This window comes from Schistocerca serialis, chromosome 3 (genome assembly GCF_023864345.2).
Source record: "Schistocerca serialis cubense isolate TAMUIC-IGC-003099 chromosome 3, iqSchSeri2.2, whole genome shotgun sequence".
NCBI lineage: Eukaryota > Metazoa > Arthropoda > Insecta > Orthoptera > Acrididae > Schistocerca > Schistocerca serialis.
This window is the reverse complement of record NC_064640.1, coordinates 236,613,576-236,631,851: the sequence shown is the minus strand read 5'-3', so window position 1 is coordinate 236,631,851 and position 18,276 is coordinate 236,613,576. Positions and strand designations below refer to the sequence as shown.

Here is an 18,276-nt window from a genome sequence, read left to right as displayed (position 1 = left end):
TTAAATCACGGCACTTCTGAGCTCGTTGTCTACACATATGTATTTCCCAAACTGGTGTAAAGCATTGGGAATGAGAAGTAAACATTAGCAGACTATTTTGTCATTCTGTAGAAAATGTTGTATAGGCTCTGTACTGCAAAATGTATTTTATTATTTGCAATGGCATACTCTCAGTTATACATCTGGATGCAAAAGGGATTGAATAATACTTCTGTGTTAAAATATTTTTATAGGAACATGGAAACAGTTTGTAGATTCAGTTTAACGTTTCCACTGACTCTAATTATTCGAACATGTAAAAACAATACCAAATTGCCTTTATATTATTCAAGAACGCGATTTAAATTCTTGAATCTTGTCAGATGTGGTCTTTAAATAGCTATGTGTATAATTTAGAAGTGGCTGCTGTTAATGTGTGGGGGTGTTTTGATTGCAGCGGTGGCGTCGCCGGCGTGTTCGCTCGTTAAGTATTCGTCTTGGGACGAGGTGAAGCACTCCGACCTGGGCTTGTGGGCGCCGCTACACTTCACGCCCATCTTCGTCACGCGCATGAGGTGAGACGAAATATTTAAAACTACTTCTTTCCTCCTTTCTTTAGCTTTTGTGCTAGCAACTCTGTGTTATTACCACATAACAAACGTTTGAATAAGTAGTCGTGATGTCATTTTTATTACACAGAGTTTTCGTCGTGATTGACAAACAGGAAGAAGCAGGAAGTAATAACACTACTTTTTAGAAAGCACGTCTGGTTGAATGCAAGCACATATGCAAGGCTGGAATACTCTTCGAGAGAAGGAAAGTAACTGCCCACTTCAAAACCCTCATGCAGTACATGAAATAAACTTTTTTTCCAAGTAGGGGACAGTTTAACTTCCAACATTTAACGAGTACATTTGCGGTAAGGTTCATTTACAGCTTTTGGATACATTAATAATACTTAAATTTACACACATCACAGTTATAGTCAACTCAGCGTTTATGTGTCTGGAGATCACATACATAATATGAATCCAGTTCTCAAAATTTTCATCGTACACAGACCTGTTCTGCATTTGAACTAGTATATTATTCTTGCCCACCAGAAAGAGGGACTGTTATTTTTCACCTCATACAAAGGTGGGCTGGCAGCGGATGAATCTACTCCGCTCTTCAGCCACAAGCATTACAATAAAAGAGACAAAGAAGACAGAAAAGTAACAGATTGGTGGTTAAAAAACAGTAGATACAAAAATTAAAAAAAACACGAAGCCGTTCACACTCGACGAAAAAACACGAAAAACTGTCGGCACTGCACACAAACATTGATCACTTAGACGGTACAAGTCAACGAAGGAGCGTGGCGGCGAAAAACACTAAATCACAAACACGATGGCACACACACGAGAAACTGATGGCGATGATCTCCGGCGTGCGAATGTCCACTTAACGTGTGCGAGTCCGGGGACCTGCCAAGAGGGGAAGAAGGTGGTGGGGGAGGGATAGGAGAGAGCAAAGATGCCAGTGGCAGAGGAGATGGTGGGAGGAATGAAGGTATGGGGATAGGGGAAGCCCGGGGGAGGAGGGGGAAAAAGGGAGGTGGGAGGGAATGGGGAGAGAAGGGAGAGAGGGTGCCCAAAGGAACAAACACAGGAAGTGGGAGGGGAGTATTAAAGTTGGTAGGAGGGGTAGATGGATGGGAGGAGGGCATCATCAGAGAGGGGGAGTTGGCGGAAGCCACCTCGGGGGAGGGTAAGGAGAGTGGAGAGATGGAGAGCAGGTGGGATGTGGAAATACAGGTGCGGCAGTGGGTGGGGGCGGGAGAGGATGGGAGAGACAAGCGGTTGAGGAGGATCGAGTTTACGGAAGGTGTAGAGCATCCGTATCCGTTCGAGGAAAAGGAGGCGGTGGGGGAACGGAATAAGGTCGTACAGGATCAGGGTGGGGGAGGGGAGACAGATGCGATAGGCGAGGCAAAGAGTATGGCGTTCAAGGATCAGAAGGGATTTGTGAAAGGGAGGAGGAGCGGAGATCCAGGCAGGGTGGGCATAGCAGAGGATAGGGCAGATGAGGGATTTATAGGTGTGGTGGATGGTGGAGGGGTCCAGATCCCATGTATGGCCAGAAAGGAGCTTGAGGAGACGGAGTCGGAAGTGTGCCTTGGCTTGGATTGTCCGGAGGTGGGGGTTCCAGGAGAGGCGATGGTCAAGGGTGACGCCAAGATACCTAAGGGTGGGGGTGAGGGCGATGGGACGGCCATAGACGGTGACATAGAAGCAGAGGAGACAGAAGCAAGCGGTGGTTTTGCCTACAATGATCGCCTGGGTTTTGGAAGGATTGACCTTAAGCAACCACTGGTTGCACCAAGTGGGGAATCTGTCAAATGGGACTGGAGAAGGTGTTGGGAGCGCTGCAGGGTGGGGGCGAGAGCAAGGAAGGCGGTGTCATCGGCGTACTGAAGAAGGTGGATGGGGGGTGAAGGCGGCGGCATGTCCGCCGTATACAAAAGGTACAGAGGAGGGGAGAGGACGGAACCTTGGGGCACACTGGCGGAGAGGAAGAAGGTGTAGGAATCCGTGTTATGAATGGTGACATAGGAAGGACATTGGGAAAGAAGGGACCCAATCAGACGGATGTAGTTAATAGGAAGGGCAAGGTTTGGAGCTTGAAGAGGAGACCGGAATGCCACAAACGGTCATAGGCGCGTTCGAGGTCGAGGGAGAGGAAGATAGCGGAGCGACGGGAATTAAGCTGTTCAGAGAGGAAATGAGTGAGGTGAAGGAGAAGGTCATCGGTAGAGAGGGACGGCCGAAAGCCACACTGGGTAACGGGAAGGAGGCAGTGCTGGCGGAGATGCTGGTGGATGCATCAGGTAAGGATGGGATTCCAGGATCTTGCTGAAGACCGGGGTAAGGCTGATGGGATGGTAGGAGGAGACAGCGGACGGTGGTTTGTCGGGTTTAAGGAACATCAGGATGCGGTAGGTTTTCCACAGGTCGGGGTAGTAGCCGGTGGACAGGACTACATTATAGAGCCCAGCCAGACTGGAGAGGAAGGAGGCAGGAGCTTCATGAAGGTGGCAATAGGTGACACGATTGTGACCGGGAGCGGTGTTACGTTTCGTGCGGAGTGTAGTGATGAGATCCTGAGTAGTGATGGGGGCATTGAGTTCGGTGTGTGCAATGTTGTCCAAGTACTGGAATCCAGGGGCGAGGGGAGGGACAGAGGTGTCAGTTCGATCGCGGACATCCGGGAAGAGGGAGTTATCGAACTGGGGATCGTCGGCGATGGTAATGACATCAGAGAGGTAGGAGGCAAAGTGGTTGGCCTTACTAAGGTTGTCAGGGAAGGGTTGATTATCATGAAGGAGAGGGTAGTAGGGAGGGGGCTTAGATCCGGTAAGGTGGCGGAAGGCTGACCAGTACTTGGACGAGTTGATAGGAAGTGTAGCATTAAGGTGGGTGCATGTCTGTCGCCAGTCTCGGCGTTTCTTAGCCGCGAGCAAGTTTCTGATGTGTCGTTGTAATTGCTGATGGCGTCGTAGTGTGTCCTGGTCACGCGTGTGGAAGGCACGGTAGCGACCGCGGGATTCACGGAGGAGGAGGACAGCCTGTGGGGGTAAAGTAGGACGGTCGGGGTGGATGGCAACGGAAGGGACGTGGGCCTCCATGGCCTCAGACAAGGTCTGTTGGAGAAAGGAGGCGGCACGGGTTATATCATCAGGGTGGTAGTAGGTGAGGGGGTGGCTATCGACCTGGGTAGAGAGGGTGTCCCAGTAGGCATCGGAGTAGCTCCTTTTTTTTTTTTTTTTTTTTTTTTTACTTTATTGTTATTTTGACACCTGGACAATCAGGTAGGCTGGCAGCAGCACAATACGCCGCTCTTCAGCCGAGGAGAGTACAATGAGATAATCAGAGAAGAGACATCACGTAAAAAATCGGCGGGAAAAAACAGTAGACACATGAACATAAAAACACAAGAAGCCGTTCACACTCAATGACAATCCACACGACGAACGGTTGACACGATGCACAAACACTGAAGAAGACGACGGCACTGGTGAACGATGGAGTGTGACGGTGAAACACTAAACATGACAGCACACACGATACACTGACGGCGGTGATCTCCGACGCGCGAATGTCCACTGAGCGTGTGCGAGTCCGGGGACCTGCCAATAGAGGAGGAGGAGGAGGAGGAGGAAGGGGAGTGGGAGAGCGAGATGGGAGAGCAGAGATGCCACGGGGAGGGGAGAAAGGGGGGGAGGGAGGAAGGGGGAAAGGAAGCCCGGGGGAAGAGGGGTGGAGGGAGGGGACAGGGGAAAAGGGAAGAGAAGGGAAGGGAAGAGAAGGGAGGGAGGGCGCCGAAAGGAAAGGACACCGGTGGGTAGCTCCTACCGTCTTGCCAATATGTAGCAGCTATTAGCATAATACTGTACGAGTATGATGGTTATTACATTGAACCTACAGAACTTTCTCCATGGTACCTTAGCTTAGAGGCATGTACACTGTTAATAAGAGCAATTCAGTGTATTGGTTTTATTGTACTTATAAGTAAAATCTGTTTGAAGTGACACAGAGAGTAATACTCTCTACATCTGTAACGGAATGCCAAGTCACACCAACCATCCATGTGGCTGACATTTGGCGCCATCTATGAACTATTCAGTAAAGGGGAACAACATACCCTTCATGATGTTTAAATAAAGAAAAAATAATACAAAGATAAGAATATTTAAATCAGATCAATTCTAACAGTTGAATATAGCACGTGCTTCCTTGTGCCTTATAAATAAAATTAAAAAAAGTTTTACTCATTGACGTTACATATGTTTTTAAAGAATAAAACAACTGACTTACAAAGAGTGAACCTGGAAATTTTCTTGTATTTTCTATGTTTACTGGCAAATGTGAGATAAGTCGGATAGCAATGCAATGAATTTTACATATGTTTTATTTCATGTAATTCCCGTGCAAAGTTGAAGCTTTTTACTTTCCTTCAAACGTTATACACGTAGTTCGTATAGAGGGCGCCATACAACCAATCGATGTGTTCTCCACACAGCCTACCTTCTTTATACAGAGGTATTCAAAGATCTATGACTGACGCCCGAACAACAGGGAACTAACATGCATCGAGTTTGAAAAATAGTGGTATGCAATCTAATATATAATTCAATAAATTGGAGAAACCATTGTCAGCCCTGCCAGTACAGCCAAGCGTATTATATACTGGTTTAAACAGAAAAAAACGTACGAAAACGTGTCACGAAGAGGTCGCCCTGCAGTTCTATCAGAGGCGGGAAAGCGACAGCTACTTAGAGCAGTCAAGAAAAATTCAAAACTAAGCGCTCTAAAACTTGCAACTACAGTTCAGATGCGTACACGAAAGTATGGTTTAGCACAAACTGTAATAAATGTGCTTTAGAAGGTACGTAAGGAGACTGAACAGCCCGGAGAAAACCATGTATCAGTAAAATCAACAGAAGGAAGGGAGTTGCATTTTCAAGAGAACATAAATCCAGTGGGTTTGATTTCTGGGAGAAGGTTATACTTACTGACGGAAGTCGATTTAAGCACAGCGTAAAATTACAGTGCAAATAACCGAATTTATTGTGAAGCTCGTGCTAAGGAGAATGCAAGAGATCATAAACAGGAAAGGGGGACCAACTAAGAACTAATTATAACGGCAATACGTCGTTCAGTTATTGAAAAATTGCAATGTAAGGGACAGAAAGTGTGTAATAAACAAGCGTCATAGAAACAAGTTGCTTGCACTAGCGATTGACTTTTAGAGACGACGTTGTGGCATTTCCTTGAAGGACAGAGTACCAAATACCAACATAAGAGAGGCTCTGAGTGTCGACAAATAAATAAAGGACACCACAGAGTTGAAACGTGTAAAATGGTATGGACATCTGGAAAAGATGGACGATAGCCGATGGCCAGAGAAGGTCTGGCAGTTGTTCCACAGCGAAAAGAAGAAACCGCGGGCGACCTAGGAGGAGTTGGAGTCGAGACGTCAGGGACGTGATAGATGCGAGAGGGCTTCAGGGAGACTGGCATGGTCTGAAGAAGTGGAAATCGGGAAGCGAGAAGCCACGTTAGCAGTAGAATACTCAGAAGATGATGATGACGGTGACGATGATGATGATGATGATGGTGAAAAATATGAACGCTTATAATAAAATTGACGTTAGGTGGGAGGGGGGGGGGGGCACAACACCCATGACCACTCCTTTCATCCCCCCACCCGAAACTGGATTCGAATCTGGCTCGGATTGGGAAAGGATGGGACAGGGACTCAATAGGCGACTTTTCTAAAGCAACCATCGCGGCAGCCACTCTGCAGTTCTTTATGAAATCGGCTTAAAACCTGTATCTGTGTTGTAAGATGGGAATCTCAAACACAATCCCGCAAATACCAGTCTGGTAATATAGCCGCTGCGTAGCTTCGCTCGGTCACAGTGATCGAGATACTATGATCGATTTTTGGGAGGGCATGAGCTCGGAAATCTCCCCAGTCGTCTTGAATTATGAAAATGCCTCAATGATTTGTTCAGTAATTACTAGTATGCTTATCCTATCCTCTTTATTTGCGTTCAGGGTCTAACGCTGGATACAAAAATGACGAACCTTAGGTAAAACGATATTTGTTATAATGCTTTCATGAGAGTTTGTTGTTCTTTGCTACTGTAATAATAATTATTAGATAACACTTTTGGAATTTATATACAGCCTACCTTTCGTCTGTTGAGTACGATGAGCAGCTTGTGGTAGCCATCGCATGAACGAGAATGTGTGATTTGTAAAAATAAACAAACAATGGAAACTATGGAAATTAGATGCATTTTTGCTATCGTGGGATATGCAAGTTGGGGGAGAATCACAATATTATGCAAATCACACCCAAGTGTGTTTACACTGAATCTGCACAAAGTGTGTAACGCAATCTTATAATGGCCCTGATATAAATCCTGATTGGGGTGGCTACCCTCTAATGTAATTTTTTCATTAAATTAACTGATCAAAGCTCTCCTCCAAAATGATGATGGGGAAGGATTCTGGTGAGTGTGATTGTTTGACAGATAAACACCGTCCTACAAATTTACATTTATTTTCTTTAAAGAAAAACCATTCCTTGTACAGGCCACAACTGGCCCATCGGAACCATCCGACCGCCGTGTCATCCTCCGAGGAGGATGCAGATAGGAGGGGCATGGGGTCAGCACACCGCTCTCCCGGTCGTCATGGTGGTATTCTTGACTATTCGGTCGTTCGGTCGAGTAGCTCCTCAATTGGCATCACGAGGCTGAGTGCACCCCGAAAAATGGCAACAGCGCATGGCGGCATGGATGGTCACCCATCCAAGTGCCGACCACGCCCGACAGCGCTTAATTTCGGTGATCTCACGGGAACCGGTGTAGCCACTGTGGCAAGGCCGTTGCCATTTTCCTTAAATCTAACACAAAATTGATTATGAATTTGTAGAAGGAACAGTCATTTATATCAACGTAAATCAAACATGTATGTAGTCTTCACTTGACAGAGGTGTTGGGAATAACCTAGTACAAACGACACTGCATTGAATATGCTGTACTTCTCTACTACGAGAAGGATGAGCCAAGAGAATAGGTGAAAAGGTTAATAACGATAAACAAGTGGGTAATCGGATCCAGTACCACGATATGACGTAAGGAGGCAAAGTGATTCTACAGATACCATCGCTGAAAAACCACACTTCGAATTTTGGCCAGCTGAAAAATCAACTGACATCCGCAATATGGTGGAAGGAGCCGTGTTGATGACAGCTGCTACTCGTGGTCGGCGCCGCTGCTTGAAGATGGGCACCGCCTTGGAGACCGATCGAAGCGCGAGCGCGAGAAGACTTAAGTGTTTGTCCGGGTGGGCGGACAAGTGAAACTGCGAATGAAATTACTCTGCAGCAAGGACGGCAAAGTACGCGACCAGCACCTGCGGCAAGCAGGAACCAACTCTTCTCAAAATTATTTTCCGCACCGAGCCCACAGAGCGACCGATCCACCGTGCCAGAACTCGGCCAATCGTCACTGATAAACGAAGCATTCACCAATTATTGCCTTAGAAGAAATCCGTCTAGACTCCCTCTGCCCTTCTCCATCAAGCTAGGCGCCAATACCATTCCTTGGTTCAAATGGCTCTGAGCACTATGCGACTTAACTTCTGAGGTCATCAGTCGCCTAGAACTTAGAACTAATTACACCTAACTAACCTAAGGACATCACACACATCCATGCCCGACGCAGGATTCGAACGTGCGACCGTAGCGGTCGCTCGGTTCCAGACTGTAGCGCCTAGAACAGCACGGCCACTCCGGCCGGCAATATCATTCCTTCCCAACAAATCACGATGGTGACTGCAAACGTGTGCTGACGTAACATTCGAGCAGCCTATGATATCCTCCGCCAGCACTTTGCAAGGAAAGCTTACCGGCAATGGGTGCCGACGGATTATAATTTGGGTGTTAAGCGGGGCGCCGTTCTGTCAGCTATCCCGTGGAGCTCGGCGACCATTTCTACATCTACATCTACATCTACATCCATACTCCGCAAGCCACCTGACGGTGTGTGGCGGAGGGTACCTTGAGTACCTCTATCGGTTCTCCCTTCTATTCCAGTCTCGTATTGTTTGTGGAAAGAAGGATTGTCGGTATGCCTCTGTGTGGGCTCTAATCTCTCTGATTTTATCCTCGTAGTCTCTTCGCGAGATATACGTAGGAGGGAGCAATATACTGCTTGACTCCTCGGTGAAGGTATGTTCTCGAAACTTCAACAAAAGCCCGTACCGAGCTACCGAGCGTCTCTCCTGCAGAGTCTTCCACTGGAGTTTATCTATCATCTCCGTAACGCTTTCGCAATTACTAAATGATCCTGTAACGAAGCGCGCTGCTCTCCGTTGGATCTTCTCTATCTCTTCTATCAACCCTATCTGGTACGGATCCCACACTGCTGAGCAGTATTCAAGCAGTGGACGAACAAGCGTACTGTAACCTACTTCCTTTGTTTTCGGATTGCATTTCCTTAGGATTCTTCCAATGAATCTCAGCCTGGCATCTGCTTTACCAACGATCAAATTTATATGATCACTCCATTTTAAATCACTCCTAATGCGTACTCCCAGATAATTTATGGAATTAACTGCTTCCAGTTGCTGACCTGCTATATTGTAGCTAAATGATAAGGGATCTATTTTTCTATGTATTCGCAGCACATTACACTTGTCTACATTGAGATTCAGTTGCCATTCCCTGCACCATGCGTCAATTCGCTGCAGATCCTCCTGCATTTCAGTACAATTTTCCATTGTTACAACCTGTCTATATACCACAGCATCATCCGCAAAAAGCCTCAGTGAATTTCCGATGTCATCCACAAGGTCATTTATATATATTGTGAATAGCAACAGTCCTACGACACTCCCCTGCGGCACACCTGAAATCACTCTTACTTCGGAAGACTTCTCTCCATTGAGAATGACATGCTGCGTTCTGTTATCTAGGAACCCTTCAATCCAACCACACAATTGGTCTGATAGTCCATATGCTCTTACTTTGTTCATTAAGCGACTGTGGTGAACTGTATCGAACGCTTTGCGGAAGTCAAGAAACACGGCATCTACCTGTGAACCCGTGTCTATGGCCCTCTGAGTCTTGTGGACGAATATCGTGAGCTGGGTTTCACATGACCGTCTTTTTCGAAACCCATGCTGATTCCTACAGAGTAGATTTCTAGGCTCCAGAAATGTCATTATACTCGAACATAATACGTGTTCCAAAAGTTCCGAAATGTCCAAAATAATAGCACAGCTGTGGTGCCGAGCTGCACAAATCAAAATTCTTCACGTGAAAACCGCCCCCAGCAATTGTAAAAATAGCGAGCATCATTCGCTCTGGCTCCTGAGACCTGACATCAACAGAGAAAGTCGCCAGCCAGGGTCGGTAGTCCCCCCACGTCCTGATACTGTGAACGGTTGGCCGCCTCACGGCCCGAAAGATCTCGCTCATCTCCTACGTGAACTGAACAGAATTGTGATATACATGCATTCTGCCCCCGATTATGTGCACGCCGATACATAGCACCCGATTACCTGCGTTGCGTGACAGTGTAATATGACAGTGAAATGACATTAATTTGCATGTATGGAAATTCAGATTTCAGAAATTAAAGGTTGGTTTAATGCCCCATAATAAGTGTGGGAAGAGGCCAGAAAGTCTGTGATACTGCATTACTCCGCCGCTCACGCTACGAGGTGGATTCAAGTTCTAAGGTCCCCGATTTTTTTCTCTCCGGACTGGAAAGAGAGAGAAACGTGCGCATTGTTTTAAAATGAGGCCACGTTCATTGTCAATACGTCCCAGAGATGGCAGCACCGTACAGCAGATGGAATTTTACCGCCAGCGGCGAGAATGAGAACTGTTTTAAATACTTAAAATGGCGACGTTTTCCTTACTTGAACAGCGTGCAGCCGGCCGCGGTGGTCTAGCGGTTCTAGGCGCGCAGTCCGGAACCGCGCGACTGCTGCGGTCGCAGGTTCGAATCCTGCCTCGGGCATGGATGTGTGTGATGTCCTTAGGTTAGTTAGGTTTAAGTAGTTCTAAGTTCTAGGGGACTGATGACCACAGTAGTTAAGTCCCATAGTGCTCAGAGCCATTTGAACCATTTGAACAGCGTGCAAACATTCGTTTTCTGAATTTGCGTGGTGTGAAACCAATTGAAATTCATCGACAGTTGAAGGAGACATGTGGTGATGGAGTTATGGATGTGTCTAAATGGTTCAAATGGCTCTGAGCACTATGGGACTCAACTGCTGTGGTCATAAGTCCCCTAGAACTTAGAACTAGTTAAACCTAACTAACCTAAGGACAGCACACAACACCCAGCCATCACGAGGCAGAGAAAATCCCTGACCCCGCCGGGAATCGAACCCGGGAACCCGGGCGTGGGAAGCGTGAACGCTACCGCACGACCACGAGATGCGGGCGATGTGTCTAAAGTGCGTTCATGGGTGCAACAGTTTAATGAAGGCAGAACATCGAGTGACAACAAACCGAAACAACCTCGGGCTCGTGCAAGCCGGTCTGACGACATGATCAAGAAAGTGGAGAGAATTGTTTTGGGGGATCGCCGAATGACTGTTGAACAGATCGCCTGCAGAGTTGGCATTTCTGTGGGTTCTGTGCACACAATCCTGCATGACGATCTGAAAATGCTAAAAGTGTCATCCAGGTGGATGCCACGAATGCTGACGGATGACCACATGGCTGCCCGTGTGGCATGTTGCCAAGAAATGTTGACATGCAATGACAGCATGAATGGGACTTTCTTTACGTCAGTTGTGACAATGGATGAGACGTGGATGCCATTTTTCAATCCAGAAACAAAGCGCCAGTCAGCTCAATGGAAGCACACAGACTCATCGCCACCAAAAAAATTTCGGGTAACCGCCAGTGCTGAAAAAATGATGGTGTCCATGTTCTGGGACAGCGAGGGCGTCATCCTTACCCATTGCGTTCCAAAGGGCACTACGGTAACAGGTGCATCCTACGAAAATGTTTTGAAGAACAAATTCCTTCCGGCACTGCAACAAAAACGTCCGGGAAGGGCTGCGCGTGTGCTGTTTCACCAAGACAACGCACCCACATATCGAGCTAACGTTGCGCAACAGTTTCTTCGTGATAACAACTTTGAAGTGATTCCTCATGCTCCCTACTCACCTGACCTGGCTCCTAGTGACTTTTGGCTTTTTCCAACAATGAAAGACACTCTCCGTGGCCGCACATTCACCAACCGTGCTGCTATTGCCTCAGCGATTTTCCAGTGGTCAAAACAGACTCCTAAAGAAGCCTTCGCCCCTGCCATGGAATCATGGCGTCAGCGTTGTGAAAAATGTGTACGTCTGCAGGGCGATTACGTCGAGAAGTAACGCCAGTTTCATCGATTTCGGGTGAGTAGTTAGTTAGAAAAAAAATCGGAGGCCTTAGAACTTGAATGCACCTCGTAGATTTCTTGTTGTATCGTGTGTGAGTGTGTATCTCACACTTCAAAAACGAGGATAGTGTGGCACAATACCAACAAAAAATTGCACCTAACTCGAACGTTTCACAGCATTCCAAAAGGAACCAAAGGTTTCAATGGAGTAACAGAGGTTAAGAATTACCAACCTTGTATACATTCATCACAACAAAAACAGACAACATGGAGGCATCCTCTGGGACACCAAACCTACTCTCTGTTTACCTCTCACAATCAGAGAACCGAACACCAGGCTGCTACCCAAGATATTTGAAGAGAATGTGCCAGATTGGACCAAGGTCATTACAATTCATGTGACAAATAACAAACTACAATAATCAAAATGTCTATGTGTATCATTAAGAAAACACCACAGACATCCGCAAAGAAAAAGTATGGAGACCAACTAATGAAAGTACCACACACAAACATGTGTCCTAGGACAACAAAAGTGTAGTACATAATCCATTAAAGTTGACCTAATGTCCAATCATGTTCATGCATTTAAAAAACACGTGTAGAGCAAGAGTCAAATCCTATCATCCACATCACAAAAGTAGGGCTATGTAAGATAATAAAATGCATAATTGACGAACGCAACGTAGCTCTTAGTGAACAGAGGATAACGTACATAGAGTTTTGCTATTTGGGGAGCAAAATAACTGATGGTCGAAGTAGAGAGGATATAAAATTTAGACTGGCAATGCCAAGGAAAGCGTTTCTGAAGAAGAAAAATTTGTTAACATCGAGTATAGATTTAAATGTCAGGAAGTCCTTTCTGAAAGTATTTGTATGGAGTGTAGCATGTACGGAAGTGAAACATGGACGATAAATAGTTTAGAAAAGAAGAGAATAGAAGCTTTCGAGATGTGGTGCTACAGAATAATGCTGAAGATTAGATGGCTAGAGCACATAACTAATGAGGAGGTATTGAATAGAATTGGGGAGAAGAGGAGTTTGTAGCACAGTTTGACTAGAAGAAGGGATCGGTTGGTAGGACATGTTCTGAGGCATCAAGGGATCACCAATTCAGTACTGGAGGGCAGGGTGGAGGGTAAAAATCTTAGAGGGAGACCAAGAGATGAATACACTAAGCAGATTCAGAAGGATGTAGGCTGCAGTAGGTACTGGGAGATGAAGAAGGTTGCACAGGATAGAGTAGCATGGAGAGCTGAATCAAACCAGGCTCAGGACTGAAGACCACAACAACAACAACAACAACCAATCAAACAGCGATAATGACTGTAATGTAAAGAAAGTTCCACGTGCACACCTCAACACAAAACATTTATCATACGCAGTGTCTAGAATGTAGCGTGGTTTGTCCAAGTAAAAGATGGGTGGAATCATGTTGAGCGTGTGGCGAGAGAGAGACAGATGATTGCAAATGGTGCGGTCACATGCACCAAGACCGCTGGAGAGCATTTGGGGCAGTGCAGCTGTCAACTGCACAGACTCTCGTCAGGCGCCCATTGGATAGCTCTTTGATGCAAAAAGAAACACCCTAACATTAGACAATGATAATCTAATTTCTATACTTACAGATAACTAACAATGAACAAGATAGGCAGCTTTATCCTATGGTTTGCCATAAGTAGTATATCAATTACTAACTTGCGCAAGTAAAGGACTTAGAAGTGAATGGATGGGTGGCTTCCTTCTAGGGCTAACTTTAAGTAGTATTTATCATTAATGAAATCGGGCATCCCATGCTACCCGTCACCATGTACTTCTAAAACTACTCTTATGAATTAACAGGAATAAAAAATCTATATGCAGGTAATTAAATTAAACATGCTTTTGTAATAATCCTCGTATAACTTCAGTTATATGTATTGGTTTTACTATTGTGAGCAGTTCGCCTCCTCCCAGCCCAAAAAATTCCCGCTCATCTCCTTCGTAAAATAAGCAGAATTACGATATGCATGCATCCTACTCCCAATCATGTACATCCCGGTACATAGCATCAGAGTACCAACTTTGCGCGACAATGTAATACGGTAGCGTAATGACAATAATTTGCACGTATGCAAATACGTATTTCAGAAATGCAAGATAGGCTGGTTTTATGCCCTTAATAAATGTATGAAGTCCGCCCCTGGTAGCTGAGTGGTCAGCGCGATGGAATGTCATACCTAACGGCACACGTTCGATTCCCCGATGGGTCGGAGATTTTCTCCGCTCAGGGACTGGGTGTTGTGTTGTCCTTATCATCATCCTTTCAACCCCATTGACACGCAAGTCGCCGAAGTGGCGTCAATTCGAAAGACTTGCACCAGGCGAACGGTCTACCCGACGGGAGGTCCTAGCCACACGGCATTTCCATTTAGTGTGTGAAGAGGACAGAGGGACTGCTATCTTGCAACTGAATGTTTCCTTCATAAGAGCATTCCCAGGACAAAGAGAAAATAGAAAAGTAAGTACAATTGTAGATATAGGGACACTACAGGCTTAAAGCGGCACCACAAAGTATTGTTACACATACTATTATATAAGTGTATACATTACAAACAAATAAAGGTGGTGCCAAGACAATGTTATATTCATTTAAATGTACAGTAGTAAACACAAGATTCTTCTAGCATAATTGGTTTTTCACAACAAAAATATTAGTTTACAAAATGAAATCTGTTGCTCTACTCATCAAAAAGTTTTGGTACGGCTACTTAAAAATTAGGTTAGTCTCTCCCCAATTCATGTAACTCAAATTCTAGACCGAGAGAGGTGACGCAGTGATTAGCACACTGGACTCGCATTCGGGAGGACGACGGTTTAATCCCGGAGCATTATATAATAACCACTCCCGAATTCTTAGAGCCGTATGTTTAGAGTCGTTGTCTTGTTGAAAGTAAAAGACCCACTTTCTGTGGACTGCTACATAATTGGCCTCGCAACACATCGATATATTTCTGATGATCCAAGACACCTTCAATGATTGCCAAGTCACCGGCCCCAGAAGCTGCCATTCATCTCCAAAACATTATGCTTCCTCCCCCATGTTATACTGTAGGTTGGATATGTTGTAACTGGAGCTCTGTATTTGGTTTGCGCCTTACTTTTCCCTTTCCATCAGACCGAAACAAGTTAAACTTGGATTTGTCAGAAATAGCAGAGTTTCCCAAAATTCAATCGATTTATTGTCATAATGTTTGTCCAACTGCAAGCGTTTTCTTCGGTTAACTCCCGAAATAAATGATTTCTTTCTGGAACATCTGCTTTGAATATCAGCTGCGTTCAAAACATTCCTAATAGTTTGAGCACTGACCCGTTTGTTGAACGTCGACTGCACTTTTAATGGCCTCTTTTTGTGCAAGACGAAATATCCTTCGACGCTCCCTACATTTAAGCCCTCCTGGACGTCGGCATCTGAGTTTATTGTGCGTTGTACCAGTCTCTTCAAACTTCTTTATGATTACCCGCACTGTTGTATAATTAACATGAAGTCCTTCACATATGTGTTGTCTGTTCTTTCGGACATGTCCGATAGAACATACATCTTATATACATAATTAAGACGAGGATGATCTCTTCATTGCGGAAGCAAACCAGGCTGGAACTCTTACGAGAATCGGCGAAATGCAGCGAGTTATGAGGCTAGTTGGCAAGGGGCGCTACAACTATAGTGTGTGCTTAAGTTGAGAATTCGCGTCTGACCGGAGGTGGAGCTGTGCTATGGTAGCCCGTGCAGGTGCGATGAGAACTGTGTCCAAATGGCTAGCCGGCACGGTAGCTCAGCGTGTTCGGTCTTGGGGCTTCCTGCTCTGTGTGAAAAAAAAAAAACTGAGTTAAGGAATCAACGATGGACTTGAACGGATGTCATGTGGCTTCCACCAAACACCCAAGCCAAACGCAACGAATAATAACGAACAGACTGAAAAAGAAAAAAAAAAAAAAAAAAAACAAAAAAATTTGTCAGAGCATATGTCTAGTAAACCGGAGACCCGGGCTCGAATCTCGGTCCGGCACAAATTTTCAACTTTCCCCATTTATTCAAGTCAATGCTCACTCGCAATGTCTGTAACTGTTTTGTGTCTTAAGAAAGTTCTTTAACAATCTCACAGTAACTTCTAACCTGCGAATGCAATAAAACTGCCTTCTTGCGGAACGACAGTGAATACCGCTTCCCCTACGGACTCATCGTGACTAGTGAATGTCCCTTATAACGGTCGTCAGGCAAGCGACTGAACTGTTTATCTACTCCAATCGCACAAATCTTGTACGTGCGGCTCTGTGTGTCAAGCACAATAACAAACGTCGTACAATGTTCCAAAACTTTTTCAATATGAGAAAAACCCACATTCAATTAATTACACGTGTTTCTGTTGTGTTGGAAAAATATTTTAATATACAAATTATTTCCTATACTGAATTAGAGTTAATGGCATACAATAATGTTCCTAGTATTTATACATTTTTTATTACATGCGAAAAGGCGTCCGTGCCAGTAATTATTGTTGCCACTGTGCGTAAATGAAGGCGATGTTGTAAAGGCTCCAGTCGAAATGAGGCAGAAGTGTCACAACTTGATTCTGTTCAAAAATGGCTCTGAGCGCTATGGGACTTAACATCTGAGGTCATCAGTCCCCTAGAACTTAGAACTACTTAAACCTAACTAACCTAAGGACAGCTTACACATCCATGCCCGAGGCAGGATTCGAACCTGCGACCGTAGCGACTTGATTCTGTGTTAAACCTACTTAATAAATTCCATTTTTCTTCTCTTCGTCTGCATTTTTCTTGTATATTTTAAGCCTTTATGAATATGATGACATTAAAGGCTTTTAACTGGTTCCAAGTAGTAGTTCACTGGAAGAACATCGAACCTCATAGTCACCAATTCAACACAGTCCTCGAAGTGCGCCACACTGTTTCACTTTGGATGGACCGCTAGTGAAAGTATCAGTCGGGCAGCGGGAAGACGGGAAGAGCCGGGACTGTCGAAGTAAACAGGCTGTGGTGAGTGCTGCGCCGGATGCAAGATCAATAACGGCGCGTTGCAGGGAATGCGCCGGGCTGCGGCTGCGGGTTCTTGCACGGATTCCCCACGCTTCTGTCAGCCCGACCGCCCCACCACCGAGTCAACAAGTTCTTTGGTCGCAGTCTCTGTTAACACCTAACTGCGCTCCTTCTCGCTCTTCTGCCGGAACGACCACAAAGCTGAATACTAATGCGACTTAATAGTTACCAAACTTTAACTTGACCGTGCACGAAGTCTGACGGAAACATGGCAGACTCGGTTGCACAAAAGGGGACATTTTCACTGCATCCCGCTTAGATTAGTTCGTACGGAAGCTTCCAAAAGTTCATTCTACTGGCGGCAATAAATGTCTCACATGTGCTACGGAAGCCTCTGTATGGCCCGATATACACGAGCGAGTAACAAATGCGCGTGCTCGCATCGAGTTCGCAGCGTCAGAAATCGTTCAGTACACAGACGACGACACCGCAGCGATGAACGAGCAGCAGTATACTAAACTGGAAGGCAAACGCTGTGAACATAGGCAAGAGAAAGCAGGCAGTATGGCTGTTATACAAGAAAGCAGTGATTACAGTGAACCGGCCGAAACAACAAAATGTATTTTGAACTTTTATCATGGTATAAAGATTTCCACTTTTAGATGGAAAGACTTTCGCCCGAAAGCGAAACGTTTGTTGGTTAGGACTGTCTCAGGTTCTGATTGGTCACATTGGAGCAAAACCGTTACCACTAGAACAGAAACACAAATTGTTAAAGAGTGATACTTGTCTATATTAATATTGAAAAACAGTTGAAAAATGTTCTTTATTAACTCAAGAACGACGCATTTCGTCCAGAGAGGGCATCATCAGGTTATCTGTCCATGCTCACATTGATCATTGTCAAAGATTTCTCGTTTTCTTCTTAGAAGATATAGCTTTCTTCTTTCTCTGCAAAGTTATGTAGTGCGAGAACTACTCCAACGGGATACAATACATCATTGCCATTAATATGGTGAGCATTTCTTTCTATTCCAGTATTTACAAAAAATAAGCCCAGAACAAGATGTGGATGAAAACTGGCAGCAGCCATTGCAGTAGTATATTTCATCCACATCTAGTTCTGGGCTTACAGACTGCAATAAAAGGAAATACTCCGTATATTATGGGCAACGATGTATTGTATTCTGTTGGAGGAGTTATCGCACTGGATAACTTTGCAGAGAAAGAACAAATCTATATCCGCGTGGAAGAGAACGGGAAATCATTGACAATGATTCATGTGAGAATGGACA

The 18,276-nt window shown here is 45.2% G+C and overlaps 1 protein-coding gene across 1 annotated transcript in view; it reads left to right on the top strand.

Moving 5' to 3' along the window:
• The window catches only part of LOC126470771 (voltage-dependent calcium channel gamma-7 subunit-like), a 172,241-nt gene that overhangs the window by 62,778 nt on the left and 91,187 nt on the right, over positions 1–18,276 (top strand). Inside the window, exon 2 of the mRNA XM_050098777.1 lies at positions 437–554. Within this exon, the coding sequence (XP_049954734.1) occupies positions 437–554 (118 nt within the window). The remainder of the gene's footprint in view (positions 1–436; positions 555–18,276) is intronic.